Below are 20,353 nucleotides of genomic sequence, written 5' to 3' on the forward strand. Positions count from 1 at the left end.
TTAACTGATGTCTGAATATTCAGTCTCTTTACTGAAATCAGTTGAATGTTCCACATTTTTTTGTTTCAACTCTTACAGGTATTTTACAGCTATTTAAAATTCGCAGTCAGAAATTTTGTGGACTACCTCTGTAGGATTAGGATTCTGTATGGGACTAGGAGAAATTATTTTATACTTTTTAGTCCGATATAAAAACGCGTTATATCAAACATTCACTCTCATGTAAATAATATTTCTTACCATACTTGTGATAATCATCATCTCACAAGTTGCGATTTTTTTAAACATCCTCATATGACACACTTATTTTTAAAAAAAGTCATGCCAGTTGTCGATAATAAAATTTGCTGCAGACAAACATTGTTTTGTACATTTTAGTATTAACAAGGTAATATATTTTACTACTTGACAACAGTCACATATGGTCTCTTTCATGCTATTTCGAGCCATTGGTTTTCTATCAATGTAAGGTGTTTTACACTGAGGTGGTACAAATCATCGAATATCTCCTGATACCTTGTCGACATCCTTTTGCGTGTCGCAGCAGCTCGATGTGACATGGATTCAAAAAATCGTTGGAAATCCCCTGCAGAAACACTGAGACATGTTGTCTCTATAGTCGTCCATAATTGCGAAAGTTTTGCGGGTTGGGGTTCTGTGCACAAACTGGTCTTTCGATTATGTCCCACAAATGTTCAATGGGATTCATATCATGTGATCTGGGTGGCCAAATCATTCGCTCGAACTGTCCAGAATGTTCTTCAAACCAATCGCGAACAACTGTGGCCCAGTAACAGCGCTCACTGACATCCATAAAAATGTCATCGTTGTTTGGGAACGTGAAGTCCATGAATGGCAGGAAATGGTTTCCAAGTAGTCGAACATAAGCATTTCGAGTCAGTTATCGGGTCAGTTGGACCAGAGGACCCAGTCCATCCCATTTAACACAGCCAACACGATTATGGGGTCACCAGCAGTTTGCACAGTGCCTTGTTGACAACTTGCGTCCATAGCTTCCTGGCGTCTACCTGCGACACGCGTGACGATCATCTGCTGCCATATCCCGTCACCGCCAAATTTCGCCATGCTGACCCAACGGATAGTTTCGTCGTACGTCCTACTTTGATTTCTGTTGTTATTTCACGCAGTTTTGCTTGTCTGCTGGCACTGACAATTCAAAGCAAACGTAGCTGCTCTGAGTCGTTAAGTGAAGGCCATCGGCCACGCGTTGTCCGTGCTGATAGATAATGTCTGAAATTTGGAGCCGGCCGGAGTGGCCGAGCGGTTCTAGGCGCTACAGTCTGGAACTGCGCGACCGCTACGGTCGCAGGTTCGAATCCTGCCTCGGGCATGGATGTGTGTGATGTCCTTAGGTTAGTTAGGTTTAAGTAGTTCTAAGTTCTAGGGGATTGGTGACCTTAGCAGTTAAGTCCCATAGTGCTCAGAGCCATTTGAACCATTTGAAATTTGGAATTCTCGGCATACTCTTGACACTGTGGATCTCGGAATATTGAATTTCCTAACGACTTCCGAAAAGGAATGTCCCATGCATCTAGGTCCGCGTTCAAAGTCTGTCAGTTCACGTTGTACGGCTATAATCACGTCGGAAATCTTTTCTCATGAATCACCCGTGTTGCCGGTTTAGATCTTGTGTGCCCGATGCTACCGCCATCTGTATATATGCTTATCGCTACTCTGTGACTTTCGTGACCTAAGTGTATACCTGCGACGTAACCCTCTGGCCAACGATACGGGCGCTATGTATTCGGAATGCACGTATCAAATGTGGTCGCTGAATGCTGATTCATGCAATTTCTTACAATCAGTATGTGCAGTATGTGTGTAAGCAAATGAGATCTTTCTGGTCTTAGTGTAGCTGTGATTGTGTTTTCATCTCACAGTCACGTCACGTGCAGTTGAATTCTGGAATGTGGAATAAGGAGCTTTGGCAGCTCTCTCTATGTATATACACTGAGGTGACAAAAGTCATGGGATACATACTAATGTCGTGTTTGTTGTGTGTGTGCTGTAAGACCTTCGGTTGCTCTAACGAAGTGGGCGAATGTCAGCATTATGTCTCGTGGTCTTATCGTGGCGTGTTTATCTTCTGCCGTTAGGTCAGATGATAGAAATGCCACTTGCACGCTTAGAGTAGCAGATTGACGGTGACCAACTTTAAACAGAACTTGATTATTTTTCACACACATTTATTAAAATAATAACAAGCATAAAAATTACTGAACTTTGTTCTGGATGCTATTTACAATTGACAATCTGAAGTTCCTTTGGTATTGGTCCGTTAATCTTATTCTCACATATATCTCTGATACTTGACAAAAGTGTCTATACATTTATCTTCATGGCTATGTATAGGAATATGGTCATATTATTAGGCACAGACTGAAACTTGACTATAGACTGGTACAGAGTAATGCAGACTGACTAATTGGAGGTTTCTACACTCGTTGTAATACCTCATGCGTTCATGTATCACTGCGCAAGTGTGATCCGTGAGGAGAAATCTCATTGGCTGCATTACATATTAATACGCGGATCGTCAGAAGCAGAATTTGGTCCATCTCTAAGGCAGAGCCATCTCGTAATTCGGAGACAGACGAACGTTGCGCCTGCGCTGTTGTGCTCAGCGGGGCGCGCTCTAGTGGGAAAGTTGTGTACGCGCTGACTACGTGGAACTGTGTACACAACAGTATCGGATATCCTTTTGTGTGGCATAGTGCAGCAAGTCGGCATGGCATGGAATCAACAAGGCGTTAAAAGTCCCCTGCAGAAGTATTGAGCCATGATACTCTAGAGCCTTCCATATTTGCAAAAGTGTTGCCAGTGCAGAATTCTGTGCAAGAACTGAACTCTCGATTACGTCTTACAAATTTTCCATACGTTTCATATCGGGCGATCTAGGTGGCGAAACCATTCGCTCGGATGGTTCAGAATGTTCTGCAAATCACTCACGAAAAATTGTGGCACAGTGACATCACTCATTGTCATCCACAAAAATTCCATCGCTTGCTTGGGAACGAATGACTGCAAATGGTTTCCAGGTAGCCAAACAAAACCACTTCGTCTGAACTATCGGTTCAGATGGACCAGAGGACCCAGCCTATTCCATGTAAACAAAGCCCTCACCATTACTGAGCCACCACCAGGTTGCATAGCGCCTTGTTGACAACTTCAGTTCAAAATGTTCAAATGTGCGCAAAATGGTTCTAAGCACTATGGGACTTAAAATCTGAGGTCATCAGTCCCTTAGAACTTAGAACTACTTAAACCTAACTAACCTAAGGACATCACACACATCCATGCCCGAGGCAGGATTCGAACCTGCGACCGTAGCGGTCGCGCGGTTCCAGACTGTAGCGCCTAGAACCGCTCGGCCACCCCGGCCGGCTTCAAATGTGTGTGAAGTCTTATGGGACTTAACTGCTTAGGTCATCAGTCCCTAAGCTTACACACTACTCAACCTAAATTATCCTATGGACAAACACACACAGCCATGCCCGAGGGAGGACTCGAACCTCCGCCGGGACCAGCCGCACAGCCCATGACTGCAGCGCCTCAAATCACGCAGCTGACAACTTCAGTCCATATCTACGTGGGTTCTGCGCCACACTTCGACCCAACCAGCAGCTCACCTCTTACCAGATAAAATCGCGACTCATCTGATTACACCGCTGTTTTCCAGGCATCTATGATCCAACCAATATGATCAAGAGCCCAATAGAGGGGCTGCAGGGGACCAAAGGCACTCGCGTAGGTCATCGGCTGCCACAACTCGTCAACGCGAAATTTCGCCACACCGTCCTACAGAAAACGCTCGTCGTACGTCCCACAGTGATCTGTGTTGTTATTTCACGCACTGTTTCTTAACTCTACGCAAACGCCGCTGCTCTTGATCGTTAAGTGACAGCCGTCAGCCACTGCGTTGTCCGTGGTGTGCGGTAACGCCTGATCTGATATTCTCGGCACTACCTTGACATTGTGGCTGTCTGAATGTTAAATTCTCTAACGAATTCCGAAATGGAATATCCTACATCTTGCTCCAACTGTCATTCTGTGTTCTAAGTCTGTCAGTTCCTGTCGTGCGGTCATAAGCAACTTTCCATATGAAGCATCTGTGTTCAAGTAACAGCTCCGCCTATGCTTTGCCGTTTTATTGGTTGTCCCTATCACTATTCCCTCACTTGTCGTCTCAGTGTGTCCTTCTCTAAAACTGGTCGCTCTGGAGCGTTCCAGATTGTGTAGAACTGCTACCAGGCGGTCATGTGACCGACCACTGGTGTCTGCTGTATGACGGTGGTCGACGTAGAGGCGTGACTAAGTGTCAGAAACAACTGGGTAAAAGTCTAGAATAGGGCCAATGGCGCGCTTTCGTGTTCGTGCAGAAATGTCAGCGCTTGATACGTAATCAACATGGTTTCAGAAAACATCGATCTTGTGCAACGCAGCTAGCTCTTTATTCGCACGAAGTAATGGCCGCTACCGACAGGGGATCTCAAGTTGATTCCGCACTTCTAGATTTCCGGAAAGCTTTTGACGCCGTTCCCCACAAGCGACTTCTAATCAAGCTGCAGGCCTATGGGGTATCGTCTCAGTTGTGTGACTGGATTCGTGATTTCCAGTCAGGAAGGTCGCAGTTCGTAGTAATAGACGGCAAATCATCGAGTAAAACTGAATTGATATCAGGTGTTCCCCAGGGAAGCGTCCTCGGACCTCTGCTGTTCCTGATCTATATAAGTGACCTGGGTGACAATGTGAGCAGTCCTCTTAGGTTGTTCGCAGATGATGCTGTAATTTACCGTCTAGTAAGGTCATCCGAAGACCAGTATCAGTTGCAAAGCGATTTAGAAAAGATTGATGTATGGTGTGGCAGGTGGCAGTTGACACTAAATAACGAAAAGTGTGACGTGATCCACATGAGTTCCAAAAGAAATCTGTTGGAATTCGATTACTGGATAAATAGTACAATTCTCAATGCTGTCAATTCAACTAAGTACCTGGGTGTAAAAATTACGAAAAACTTCAGTTGGAAAGACCACAAAGATAATATTGTGGGGAAGGCGAGCCAAAGGTTGCGTTTCATTGGCAGGACATTTAATAGATGCAGCAACTCCACTAAAGAGACAGCTTACACTACACTCGTTCGTCCTCTGTTAGAATATTGCTGCGCGGTGTGGGATCCTTACCAGGTGGGATTGACGGAGGACATCGAAAGGGTGCAAAAAAGGGCAGCTCGTTTTGTATTATCACGTAATAGGGGAAAGAGTGTGAGAGATATGATACACGAGTTGGGATGTAAGTCATTAAAGCAAAGACGTTTTTCGTCGCGGCGAGATCTATTTACGAAATTTCAGTTACCAACTTTCTCTTCCGAATGCGAAAATATTTTGTTGAGCCAAACCTACATAGGTAGGAATGATCAAAATAAAATAAGAGAAATCAGAGCTCGAACAGAAAGGTTTAGGTGTTCGTTTTTCCCACCCGCTGTTCGGGAGTGGAATGGTAGAGAGATAGTATGATTGTGGTTCGATGAACCTTCTGCCAAGCACTTAAATGTGAATTGCAGAGTAGTCATGTAGATGTAGGAGGAGGAGGAAATTAGTATTTAACGTCCCGTCGACAACGAGGTCATTGGAGACGGAGCACAAGCTCGGATAAGGGAAGGATGGGAAGGAAATCGGCGGTGCCCTTCAAAGGAACCATCCCGGCATTTGCCTGAAGTGATGTAGGGAAATCACGGAAAAGCTAAATCAGGATGGCCGGACGTGGTATTGAACCATCGTCCTCCCGAATGCAAGTCCAGTGAGCTGACCACTGCGCCATCTCGCTCGGTATGTAGATGTAGATGTAGATGTAGAAGGTATGGTGGGAACAAACGAAGGTGAGTCATGTGTTTATGTTACGCAACCAATTAGAGAGCAGCGGGCAGACGACGTGTTTGGAAGTAATAGATTAGGAAGAAAGGGTGAAACACTGCTGTAGACGACAATTATAAATTTAATCGCTCCTCATTTGAGTTGCTGTTGTTTAAACTGTGCTAGTATCTGCAAACTAAGGACAGCGCGGCAACCGACGGTATATTCGAAAGAGAAATTAAACATTTCTCTGCTCTGTGTTGCCACGCAATCGATCTGCGCTTGCACACTAAGTGGATCAATGTTTTGTAATTAAGTCATGAGACAAAACAGGTGCATCAGTCCGTATTAATGTGTCGAACGTGTGACCGTATTATTACTAAACATTGATCCACCTACCTTCTGCCACGACTGAATTAAAAAAAACAACTATCGCCTTACTCAAAGTGGCTGCCTTCGCTGCTCTTTCAGATGATCCCATCCATACAAACCTTTGATTCTTTAAAAGTCATTTCACCATTACATTTGATGCATTTTCGTGTCTCTGCACTTAATCCATGAGACGTGCACCATCGGAAGAAGTCGCCGTGCAGAACTAAAACACTTAAATTAGTCCACTTTGTAGCACTCGCTGCCATAACCACAAAATATGTCTCCCAAAACTCATTAATATACGGAAAAAAGCAAATAAAACAATGGTTGCGATTTCGGCGCTAGAAATACATTGCCTCTGTTCTCGCCTCTCATTGCTTATGCAATGAATCATACCATAGACTACGCCAAACTGACGCGTTGCCAAACTTTGAGACGTAGAAAAGAATCGCCGTGACTGTCGCTGGTCCTGATATAGACTTTAGCCAACAAGCTGTCCTGTTTGGATCTGCCCATTACCGGATCGTGAAGTCGCTCGTATGGAATCAGTGCTGCAAAATGGGTTGACGTACAAATGGAATTTGTCTCGCCCCAGTCTCGAGAAATATAGCTACATTATGGGGAATCTAGTAAAGCAACTCGAGAACTGTTGAACTGTGCTAGCTTCTCTTGTTAAGGTAAGCAAATCAATGCTATGTTGGTATAAGAACTTTCCACGGATACTAGAATACACAGTAGGGGTCACGTGCAGACAGATTGTGAGCTATGACGTCACTGGAAACCCCCTCACCATGCCGCGTTGCAGTGAAGCTTATAGGCACACTGCGCACACATATTCTAACTCATTCACAGATAGGAATGTAATCGAGATTTTTCCATATTTCAGTGTGTTGTTATTATTATTATTACTATTGTTACTATTACTATAAAGCTATATATTAGACTATTTTTTCTATGGTCAGTGAAATACTAGTGTAAGGCTCCGAAGAAAGTCATACTTATTCACCATATCGGAGGCTTGGACCACGTAGACTGGTAGTACAGCGAAACCGACAGTATTGTCATTTTAAATTCTTGAACTGTATTAACAGGTTTTATTTTTCTATTGTGGAAAGCTATGTTACGACTTTTTTGTTTGTTTTTCTTTCAATTTTTGTCTTTGTTCACTCTCAGTTAGCTTACTACCTCTGTATTTTTTTTTTCTTGTAGATAGCTTTCATTATGATGAAACATATTACAACAAAGCCCTCCAGTCCTAGGTACTTCTCATTTGTGATGTCATTTACGCTTACAAAACTTTTGGAATACAGGCAGTGAAATTGATTTGGTTGAAATTCTGTTTCCATTATCAAAATGAGTTTCAAAAATTTTCCGTTGGTTTCATTATGAATCTTCTTCAAATTGTATGAAGCCAGTTCTTTCACGAAATGTTTACATGATCAGTTAGTTTAACACACAAATGTGCTAATTCAGTGTGTTTGCGTTTAACTCTATAAGCAACAGAGCCTGCAGTCATCTCTAGTAGTGCAACATTTTTTTCAAATTTGGAATATTTTCTCCTTTGTATTCTGTGCGATACTAAAAATTTCTCTCCCCTCTGAAACAATCTCTTCAACTTCCTAGTTGTTGCATTTACTTTCCTGTACACAAAAAGTGTCTCGGTTTTCATAAGATGATGGTTCTGCAGTCCTGTCTCAAGTTTCCGCCAATATGTTAGCACGTAAGTAAGAAATTCTTTCTCATTCTCGTATGTACTGCTCCACAGGATTTCACTCACATTACGGTTTAAGACCAAAGATTAAATTCTTTGGGAGTCAAAGGGTGCTTACACAATCTTGCCAGTCCTCTTCCTTTGTAAAAGTAGCTGTCAAGAATATTTTGAATGCATCTTAAAGACATGTCATACTTGCCTGCTATGTTTAGCGCATTTGGCGATCGCACAGCAAACCACTGTTTTCCACTAAAAACTTACCCTAAAATATCCCTCAATACATTGATAATTATGGCATAACTCTGTACTCAGTTGTCATGCCACTAATGAAAATGCACCCTGCCGTAAACAACCCGTTTTCGCTCGTAAACGCAATTACAACATAATACATTATGGCAATTGCAGGTTACTGAGCGCTGGTTGGGTTCACTCTGACGTCAGCGGCGTGGCCTGCTACTGCGCATACAGCTGATCCTTACCGTGTGCTCTAGTATCTGTGCACGTATCGACTGACTGCTGCCGTAACTAAATCAAACGCAGTTGTATGCGAGCAAAACTAACAGTCACGAGCGCCAGTTACGCGTATAAATACAGGGTTTTAAACGGCAGTATTTTTTGTTAATCTGCCGTACCAAAAAGTTGCTCGTCTGCAATGATGCAAACAACACAGAAACTGGACAGCAGCTGACTGAAGATGTGTTATGTGGTCCGACGAATCACGTTATTGCCTCTTTCCAAATGATGCAAGCCGTCGAGTGCACTTTTGAGCCGGTGTGTGCAGTTCAGGTCGGAGGTACGTGTTTTGTGGGTGTTTCGCTTATCGCGACTTGGGCGCATCCGTTCAGGTCCCCGTGAACATGAGCTAGGATGTTTATTCCACCATTCGCAGTGACCTAGTGTGGCTCTCTCTTCTCCATCTTCATGATTAGTATACTATTGACACTCGTGTCTTTTAAGGTAACATCAACCATGTTCACAGTGTTGTGCGCAACACCAGAGATTTGGTAGCTCTATAGCAGGGGTGCTCAGCCTCTTTAGGCTTGAGATTTGCTACAATCTGTTTAGAGCTTATGACTTAAAAATTCACAAAGGGTTAAGCACAAGACAACCCCATAGACAAAATTAAGCATTTTAATTATATAAAATCCATAAAAACAGGTTTAACTCGACTACTCAATTTTCGAGTGCTATACTCGTGAAAAAAGTTGAAATATACACCGTCATAAATGATGAAGACATTTAGTGAGATACTTTCATTTGCTTATCATTGGTAAGTTTATTCTAGTCTGGTGAACAATTTGTCAGTGCCAACCTTACATAATCCGAAAAATGAGCATCAATCAGTTTAATTCTGCACTTACACTATCCTGTGTTCATCTTTGAAAAAGCTGCACCGCATAGATAAGTTGATCCAAAAAATTATAATATATATGACGCCACTTTTACAACATTAGAGCAGCTTATTACACTCAATAATTTCCAAAATTTATCATCATTGTATTCTGACTTTAAGGAAATATCATTTTGAAATCAAATTATTTCCTCTTCAAGTACAATCTCAGTATGAGAGAAAAGAGTACTTATTTACTTACAATAACTTCTACACCCCTTTTTGGAAAGGTTGAGCTATGAAAGCTACAACAGGTTCCATTGCCTTGAAATCTGAAAGTGGGTTTTGAAATTCTATCTTCAGTGCTGTCAGGTTGTTCATATACTTCTCTGCAGCTTCTTGGCCCAATGATGTCTGTTGATCGTACAGTTCTGAGTGTTTATCAGGAAAGTGTCTCACATATAATTTCTATAACTATGGGAAAGACTTTTGCTTGGCGCGAGCGTTAAAGGAGATGAATACGAATGGAGACGAAAGAGGTGGAATCAGTGTTGTCACATTTAGCTCCTTTACCATGTAAACACTTATTGTCACCAACCTGGTGTTTTGGACAAAAGTTTTGAAAAATCGATTCTTAAAGTCATGGCGATCGACCGGTCGATCGCAATCGACGGCTTGAGTACCCCTGCTCTACATTATCAATGAATGGCTTCTGCCCTAGTATGCATACCTTAAGCAGCCAGTACTCTCCTCGCCGAATTGAGGACATTCGCAATGCTACGACAATATTAAAGTGACGTTTCTGTAGGTATGGGAAAATCTGACCGGTTAAAACTGATACCGCTGCTTTAGTTCTGAATAACCGGTATTATTCGGTATTTGTTCGGTCTCGGTTATATCAGACTTTTTTCTTTTTTTACTAATCACCGAGTAAAGGAAACGGAATATCCATTTTCAATAGCAGCAGTTCTAAAAATCTTCCTTTTTAAATAAAACGTTTTTAAGAAAAAACGAGTTACATTTATTCATAAAATTTCCATTTCTTTCATATTTCGGATGGTTACAGAAAATGAGAAAATCGATCAGCGCGGTAACAACGCCTACAGTTAGAAACTGAAAACGAATACATAACATAACTGATCAGCCAGAACATTATGACCACCTGCCTAATAGCTAATAGCCGGTATGTCCACCTTTGGCACAGATAACAGCGGAGACGCGTCGTGTTGTGGATGCAGTGTGGCCTTAGTAGGTCGCTGGAGGGAGTTGGCACCACATCTTCACGCACTAGTCACCTAGTTCCCGTAAATTCCGGGAAGGGCGCCGATTAGCTGTGACGCCACGTTCAACCACATACCTGATGTGTTGGATTGGGTTCAGACCTGACGAGTTGGGGGCCAGAACATCAATTGGAGATCGCCACTGTATTCCTCGAACCAACCCATCACACTCCTGGCCTTGTCACATGGCGCATTGTCTTGCTGAAAAATGCCACTGCTGTCTGCAATCAGTGTATGATACTCCTTAGCTGTCATGGAACCTTGCACGACCTTCATCGAACCCATGGATGCCCACGTGTGTTTTCCTCAGAGCAAGATGGAGCCGCCACCAACTTGTCTCCTTCCAGTAGTACAGGTGTCATGTTGGTGTTCCCTTGGAAGGCGACAGATACGCGCCCTCCTATCGGCATGATGAAGAAGGCACCGGGGTTCTTCGGGCCATGCAACGCTCTGCTACTGCACCAAAGTCCAGTTCCGATGCTCACGTGGCCATTTCAGTCGTACTTGCCGATATCGTGGTGTTAACATTGGCACTTGCGAAGGTCGCCTGCGAAGGTCCATCGTTAAGAGTGTTCGGCGCACTGTGTGTCAGACACACTTGACTTCGCCCAGCATTAAAGTCTGAGGCTACCGCGGTGGTCTCGCGGTTCTAGGCGCGCAGTCCGGAATCGTGCGACTGCTACGGTCGCCGGTTCGAATCCTGCCTCGGGCATGGATGTGTGTGATGTCCTTAGGTTAGTTAGGTTTAAGTAGTTCTAAGTTCTGGGGGACTGATGATCACAGCAGTTGAGTCCCATAGTGCTCAGAGCCATTTGAACCATTTTTAAAGTCTGACGTTAGTTCTGCGACAGTTTTGTGCTGTCTTACCGTTATGCCTAGCTTATGACATCCGACATCTGTAATGAGGTATGGTCGTCCGACCCAGCCTACGACGTCCGACATCAGTGATGAGGGAGGCCGCTCGACCGCACGACGTCTGGACGTTGTTTCATGATGGTTTCGCCACGTGTTGAAGACACACCACAGCACTCCTCGAACACCCGACAACTCGTGCAGTTTTCGAAACGCTCGTGTCGACACTCCGAGTCATCACAATCTGCCCTCGGTCAAACTGAGACACACTACTGGCCATTAAAATTGCTACACCACGAAGATGATGTTCTAAACACGCGAAATTTAACCGACAGGATGAAGATGCTGTGATATGCAAATAATTAGCTTTTCAGACCATTCACACAAGGTTGGCGCCGGTGGCGACACCTGCAACGTGCTGACATGAGGAAAGTTTCCAATCGATTTCTCATACACAAACAGCAGTTGACCGGCGTTGGCTGGTGAAACGTTGTTGTGATGCCTCGTGTAAGCAGGAGAAATGCGTAACATCACGTTTCCGACTTTGATAAAGGTTTAATTGTAGCCTATCGCAATTGCGGTTTATCGCATCGCGACGTTGCTGCCCGCGTTGGTCGAGATCCAATGACTGTTAGCAGAATATGGAATCGGTGGGTTCAGGAGGGTAATACGGAACGCCGCGCTGGATCCCGACGGCCTCGTATCACTAGTAGTCGAGAGGACAGGCATTTTATCCGCATGGCTGTAACGGATCGTGCAGCCACGTCTCGATCCCTGAGTCAACAGATGAGGACGTTTGCAAGACAACAACCATCTGCACGAACAGTTCGACGATGTTTGCAGCAGCATGGACTATCAGCTCGGAGACCATGGCTACGGTTACCCTTGACGCTGCATCACAGACAGGAGCGCCTGCGATGGTGTACTCAACGACGAACCTGGGTGCATGAATGGAAAAACGTTGTTTTTTCGGATGAATCCAGGCTCTGTTGACAGCATCATGATGGTCGCATTCATATTTGGCGACATCGCGTTGAACTCACATTGGAAGCGTGTATTCGTCGTCGTAATACTGGCGTATCACCCAACGTGATGGTATGGGGTGCAATTGGTTACATGTCTCGGTGACATCTTGTTCGCATTGACGGCAATTTGAACAGTGGACGTCAAATTTCAGATGTGTTACGACCCGTGGCTCTACCCTTCATTCAATCCCTGCGAAACCCTTCATTTCAGCAGGATAATTCACGACCGCATGTTGCAGATTCTGTACGGGTTTTTCTGGATACAGAAAGTGTTCGACTGCTGCCCTGGCCAGCACATTCTCCAGATCTGTCACCAATTTAAAACGTCTGATCAATGGTGACGGAGCAACTGGCTCGTCACAATACGCCAGTCACTACTCTAGATGAACTGTGGTATCGTGTTGAAGGTGCATGGGCATCTGTAACTGTACACGCCATCCAAGCTCTGTTTGACTCAATGCCCAGGCGTATCATGGCCGTTATTGCGGCCAGAGGTGGTTGTTCTGGGTACTGATATCTCAGGATCTATGCACGCAAATTGCCTGAACATGTAATCACATGTCAGTTCTAGCATAATATATATGCTTCCAGAATGAGATTTTCACTCGGCAGCGGAGTGTGCGCTGATATGAAACTTCCTGGCAGATTAAAACTGTGTGCCCGACCGTGACTCAAACTCGAGACCTTTGCCTTTCGCGGGCAAGTGCTCTACCAAGATGGGCCCTAGGATGCTTCCCTGGGGTGCTCCAACTTGGATATTATGTTGTGTTGGTTGTTTGCCCTGCACGTCAGTGTTGAAACATCTGTTCGTGAGATATGAGCGTATGAGACGTACGAGTCCGTCTGGGAAACCAGCTTCGCTTAGTTTGCGTATAAGGCCGTTGTGCCAGAGATGGTCGAAAGCTTTTTCGATGTCCAGGAACAGTCCCTACTGCTATCGCCAGAACGGGTTTATATCGATAGTAGGTCGGTGGTCATAATGTTCTGGCTGATGAGTGTACGAATTCGTGTGCTTGCAGTGTGCAAGACTGGCCCCTACCTGCTCTATACGGCAATTTCTCGCTATCTTCTTCGGACGTCAGTTGCAACGCAGAATGGCACCATCAGTAGCTTGGAATTATTGTACGAAGTGCGGTAGCAGCGAATTTTAATGCACCATTTTGTTTAAAAGATTAAAAGTGAGAGGAGGCACAACAGACTTGCCACGTCATATAGGAAGGTAACATCCACAATTTACCTTGGAAAATAAAGTAAATTTCATTCACATACCTATAACTGGCTGACGTTCAGTAAAGTTGAAATAATAACTGAATTCTTAATATAGTAGTTGGCTCAGGATAAATAACTGATACCATTCAAAAGTGACGATGCAAGGAAGTCATCAACTTGTGACCTTTCGCTCTCGCTGTCGCCGCGCCCGTCTCCTTCGCCTTCGCAATCTTTGCTGGAGATAACGGGTCGTATGAACAAGAAAGAGAACATTATGTGGAGAAGGTTCCCAGAGCAAAAGAATATTTTCTGAGAAAGCCCTCAATTTCGAATGAATAAAAAATTCGAAGTATACTCTCTGACGAGGGAGTTCCATCACACTACCTCCCCTACTTCTTGAGAAGATTCTCGATGTGTGTCGCCTGCCGTGTTCGGCACAGGACGTAGCTTAGTGTTACACTTAACCGGCACAAATAGGCAAACCGTTCAGTGTACAAATATGGAACTGGCATCAGTATGTTCTGGAAATATTGCACTACGTTTCGATGTTATTTTTATATGTGGCAACAAATTATTAAGACGATTAAGGACAGTTTACGAAAATGCATTTTCTTGCGATGTCACCGAATTTTCGACATGCAGAAACCTTTTTGTTATTGAAGTTAGGTGAACATACCATGCGAACGAAATCGTAATTTTCATTTATTCCATCAAAGTGCTCTAACATGCGATGCCTCGCCCGGTTAGCCGAGCGCACTAACGCGCTGCTCCCTGGACTCTGGTAGGCGCACCAGCCCCGGATCACATCCGCCTGACGGGTTAACGACGAGGGCCGGTGCGCCGGCCATCCTGGATGTGGTTTTTAGGCGGTTTTCCACATCCCCCTAGGGGAATACCGGGCTGGTCCCCACGTCCCGCCTCATTTACATGGCTCGCAGACAAATGAACACTTTCGCGCTATTCCATGGGTTACACTAGTCGCAGACAGTTGGGGTACACTACTTCCTTCCTGGAGAGTACGGGGTGGCGACAGGAAGAGCATCCGACCACCCTTTCAACTAACATTGCCACATCTGATTAACCATGACGACCCTGCACATCCGCGGGACAAACGGCACAAGCAAAAGAAGAAAGAAAGTGCTCCTCCATGAGATAATTTTGGTTAAACACGAAGTACAATTGTCAGTTCGCGTGTCAAGTACGTAAGCGGCATCCCTTGTAGCTCGTTACGAGAAACAGATCGCTATGTTTGTAATAAACCAGTTATTAATTTTTCTGATATCCTGCTTACGTCTAACATAACAAAATATAATATTTTTGCTGTGAGAAGACATGATGAACATCTGGAAATTTGTTTTGTTTATATTTAGGTCTTATCGTAAATCAATCTGAAAATTTGGTTCTGCTAAATAGCAACAAAAATGTTTTAATTTCAATATTTTTTAAAGGTCGCTCCCTCTACTTTCTTGATTTGCTGGAAGGAAGTTCGCTGTGCAAGTAATGCTAAACCCATATAAACTACTTCAGTTTCTCTCTTCAGTATTTCTTCGGGCTACGTACATTTCTTTTGCCTTCCAAGCAACATAAATTATGTCACTACTACGAAAAAGTAGACAAAACCCAACAGAACTTTCTCAGCTCGAAGTATGCTACAGAGTCCACGTCAGAAAACGGAGAAGGCTCTCCGCTTGTGAGCAACTTCCCCCACGCTTTTACTTACTGTGAGTAACTTCTGGGTGAAGTACATTCTCCGACTCGCTTCATTCGTGCGAACCTCAGAGTGTTCTCTGGAATTTCGAGTATTAAGTATAGTCTCAATTTTATTCATGCGACCCAGTGAGACCGACTTCTACCGCAGCGCCAACCCCATATCAATCTCGATATTCTACTCCTTCACCTTAATCAGGACCTTTCAGTCTTCGTTGGAAATTTACGTTTATTGCTGGAAGTAACAGCAATTTAAAAAACCGAAAATCGAGTATTTAAAACCCGGTTATTTTGAGCGGTTTTAACATTCAGGCTAAACGTGAGACGAAAAGAAACAGTTTAACCGAAAACCGGTTGTTTCAGAGATAAAGAGGTGACGAATTTTACCGCGCGAAGTGTCCGCGTTGTTTGAGGCGCCATGGACACATTGCGCGGCCACCCCGCCGGAGGTTCGAGTCCTCCCACGGGCATGGATGTGCTTGTTGTTCTTAGCATAAGTTAATTTAATTAGTGAGTAAGTCTAGGGACCGATGACCTCAGCAGTTTGGTCCCTTAGGCATTTACATACATCTGAACATTTGAACGAATTTTTTGTTCGATATGCTTGCTTCAGGAGAGGTAGATGGCATGTGTCTCAGCGAAAATTACGGATGCATTAAATGATTTCACTTGGTTTTGTTTTCCAGAATGCGCCGCGGCGTCCGAGTGAGGCTGAGCAGACAATGCACAGTTAGTGGGTGGTCGCGCGGTTCGCTGCGGCCAAAGAGACCCGCCGTCTTCCCAGCGAGATGCCCGGGCAGCGAAGCAGCTCCGGGCCTCCCGAGAGTCGATCTGCCACCACCGAAGATACTTACGCCTTATGCATTAATTGTAAGGACTTGATGGTGCAGCACCAGTGAAGGAATGTTGCACGCCAAGAAATTTCCACGTTCCCATTAATGGACGGTGCCTTGAACGCTGTGGGCACTAATCTTAAGTGTCTCCTTGTTTCTGTTAGTGTACAGTCATGTGGCCTTCCTATCTCGACACAGACAAAGAGAAAACTCCCATATACTTCTTTCTTACTTACCTGATTTTGTAACTTACAGATTTATCCTCTTTTTCCGTATTTTGTTGGTGGAGAAAGAAATAAGAAACACCCACATTACTTATTTATTACTATTTACACACACTAGGAGATCCCTGGTAATCGCATTTTTGTAATTCTTTACATTTATGGTACTTGACGTTCAGAATTCAATTATCAGTCACCAAAAATACTTCAGTGCAACACTAAATAGCATCGAGAAAATCGACTTCGAAATTTTCCAATGACCAGGAATTCACCAACGTAAATGAGAATTTTCTGATTGATCGTATGGCTCACTTGGTACTATTGGACTAGAGTAACCAACTAATCAATGGATCATTGGTTCAAATCTCTCTATGTTTTTTTTTCTTTTTTTTCTTTTTTGTCCAAGTCGAATATCTGCATCATTTAAAAATGAAATTAATCAAACTTGTGATAAACAGCACGTATCTAATCACTATGTTTTCATGAAAAACGCGTCTCTTCCTGTTTCTAATTTCATATCACAGGCAAAATTCCATTTTTCATTGCAAATTTAAAGTCTTAATCTGATATTTTACAAATATGGTTAGTATATTTCGAATGTTTTCTTTTAAATTAAACATATTTATTAACAGTCTTTTATAAAATATTGGCAATTATGAATTTGTATTTACAGTGCATGCAGTATGTAATTAGAAACAAGAAGATATACATTTTCCATCAAAAATTTTATTACATATGTGTTAATTAGCATGTATTTGATGAATCCTATATTCAAATGATCTAGGTAATGGAACTGAACGAAAAAAAGTAAACTAAAAAGAAGGCCATAGTGGGATTCGAACCAGCGATCTACTGATTACCCAGTTATCATCCTCTGAAGCCACGCGAGCTGTCGTGAAACATCGCGTTAATTTTAGTCAATCATTTGCTTGGAAATGTTCAGAGTTGACTTTCCGGAGAATTTTTTAGACTTCCATCGAACTGCTGTGCGAGATCAATATTTCAGTTCTGAAAGCCAATTACCATGAATACAAAAAAGTACAAAAATCCGACTGCTGGGCACTCTACTTGTCAGAAAAGTCACTGGCAACTTTGCAAGAAATCGACTATCACAAAGAGTTTCCGTAGAGAATCACAGTCGCTGCTACTTGCAACTGTACACTTTCCACCAACTCACGTACAAACTATATCGGTGAATATACTTCTCAGTCCTGAAAGGAAAACTTACTACTTTTGTACTCGGTGTACAGTAAATATATTGCTGTTAATGCAAAAATAGATTCGTGTGTCACCAGTAGATACATATTTTAAGTTTAACATTTTTGCAGTCTCGTATTAATTAACTCACAATGACTCTGAACAATATTAGGGGAGGCATGTCAGTCTGCGCCCTGAAAACTGATATGTCTATCAAATGTAGACATATTACCATTGACTGCCATAAATACTGAGCCCCAAAATGGAATTTGATGTCTCCTTTTCCAAAATCTCGTTAGATGCCAAGCGTCTGTGACTAACTATTTTTGTACAGTATTTTAACATTTTATACAATTTTCAATGGCCTTTTTATGAATTAACAATGTCTGACAAGTGCCGAGCTCTTATCGTCATCTATTTTTTATGACAAAATATTTAGAATCACATTTCTGGATTATCTATTAGAGTAATGCGAATGAAAATCATACTGGCATCAAGATTACAAAAAAATAAGCCGTAGAAGTGGTCAGCATTTCATTGCAGATGTGCAAAATAACCTAATAGTCACCGACGCCTCTTTCTTTAAAAATGGGTTCACTTCAGCGTAGTAAGTGTTGTGATTACGTTCTGTGTAGATGTACACGACAGCAGTGGTCAAATGCAATATGTGTCAAAGCGCTTATTCGTAGGTATCCTACCTTTTGTGTGAAAACTCATCACTCTGCTGGTCACAGGAATCACCAGTACGTTTCAGGCTGCCCCTTGAAATGGTAATGCCAGAAAATATGTCACGCACGTGGCCGAGAGGAGCATCATAGCGACTTTGTTCCAGCACATATTCATTACGGATCGAGTCTGAAAGAAAATTTGACTGTGTTTCGATGCCACTGTTACTCAGTGCTATTTTTCCACCCGCGGGCAATTTAAAGGTAGAGCAAGTTCTGATATTTTGCTGGCTACACACGAAAATCCTTTTCATACTGTGACTGTAATAGTACTTCTGTGCACCTGCGAACCTTCGTCAACTTTGGATGGAAATTAAGAGGTTCTGAGTGATTCTCTCCACAGAACATTAATGAAAGGGAAGATGCACGTCCAAGGTGAAGGTATACTGTGTGCTAAATGTCAACGAACCAGTGACGAAGCCCGGTCTCTGTATATCCTGTAATGAAATGCTATCCATTTCTCAGTAGTAACAAACAAATCCTATGTGAAACGAAAGATCATCATCGCACCTTGCAACTGTTGATATTTTACTCAATACAATTGACTAATAAATTAAATCATTAAAAGTGTGTGACGTAATGAAAACGCAATTAACTCTTATACCAAAATCGGTTTTCTTTCATTATAGATCATTTGACTCTGTTTCGTAGAGGTCGAAATTCGTGTTGCAGAATGACTTCATCATTGCAAAATAGAGCAAGCAACATTTCCTCTGCGTAATCATCCTATCACATTTGCTCTTTTGACTTAGCTTGCTACATAATCAGGTTACAAGTAACTAAGTTACTCTCCCGTTTCTCCAGCTAGCCCATAGGATACTTACGCTTGTTAAGTTCTTAGTATTACATGTAGATTTGATGTACTTAACTATTTATTATCAGATGCCCATATGTTATCTAATCTCATACCAATTTCTTACGAACCCAAAGGGTTCCACAAGTTCGCAGGAAACGTGTAGGAAAGACACAGTTCTCCTTCTTGAACATGTCACATATTTAAACTTATTACTTCATCAGTAGTAACTAATAAGTAGTGCAACTCCTCTGCAGATATGAAGATATATGTTTGCTTATTTTATTCCCGATACTTATGAAGAAAAAAGACTTACAGTATTTGGAGTATCAGTGACAATATAAACTTTGGCTAATAGTAAGTGGTGGTCTGTGAAATAATGATGGTTCATTGAAATTTGTATGTGAAATTTTGTGATATATTTTGTAAGATATTTTATCCATTTAGAAAAATTTTTCTCTGTAATAAAATGCCAAAAAAGTAGAAAGATATTACATAAGGAAAACATTTCAACGTATACGCACATAAGTTTGTATTTTAAATGATATTTATAGCAAGTAACAGTCCATAATTCATTGATGAAGCCAATAAATATTTTGTACCAATTTGAAGCTGTTATTTTGTGCATTGTCAAGAAGAGAGCAGTATTTATTTATTTTCCTCAAGATGTCAACTCGTTTACATTTAAAAGTGTTTCAGAAAATATGAACGATTAAAACATTGCGTAATTTTTACAGATTAATAACAAAAATGTAACTTCTATGTGACTTCGACATGAAAAACAAGCAAGTAAATTTTTTTGCGTTTTTGTGACCGTGTACACACCTTTTTTTTACATTTATATTGTCTTTTCTATCCGAGACAGTAGAAAATAAAAGTATATGTTCACAATGGTAAAGAAACAAGACATGGCGCTTCGCAAGTCCGTGCTTGCCGAAACATTTATATGAATTCCTCAGCAGGCAGTTCGTTTCCACTAATTTGAATAATGCTGATCAGTTCAACGAACTTCGACATCCAGCTTCAATGATTTATGTTTCCTTTACACAGAACATTACACTGTATGTAAGGCTGTAGTAACATTAACATAGGAGTAGTAAGCTACATTTTCGCCTGTCAGATGCTCTTATTAATCAAACGATATAGGCCAAACGAACTATTCTTACAGATTGTATTATATTTCTTAAATAATGGTCATTATCTTACACAAACACATTTCGTTAAAAAC

The 20,353-nt window shown here is 42.3% G+C and overlaps 1 protein-coding gene across 1 annotated transcript in view; it reads left to right on the top strand.

Moving 5' to 3' along the window:
• The window catches only part of LOC126280740 (mucin-5AC), a 400,966-nt gene extending 381,230 nt beyond the window's left edge, over nucleotides 1-19,736 (top strand). The window contains exon 8 of the mRNA XM_049979789.1: nucleotides 16,043-19,736. Within this exon, the coding sequence (XP_049835746.1) occupies nucleotides 16,043-16,065 (23 nt within the window). The 3' untranslated portion in view covers nucleotides 16,066-19,736. The remainder of the gene's footprint in view (nucleotides 1-16,042) is intronic.
• The last annotated feature ends 617 nt before the right edge of the window (nucleotides 19,737-20,353 follow it).

Source organism: Schistocerca gregaria, chromosome 1, assembly GCF_023897955.1.
Source record: "Schistocerca gregaria isolate iqSchGreg1 chromosome 1, iqSchGreg1.2, whole genome shotgun sequence".
NCBI lineage: Eukaryota > Metazoa > Arthropoda > Insecta > Orthoptera > Acrididae > Schistocerca > Schistocerca gregaria.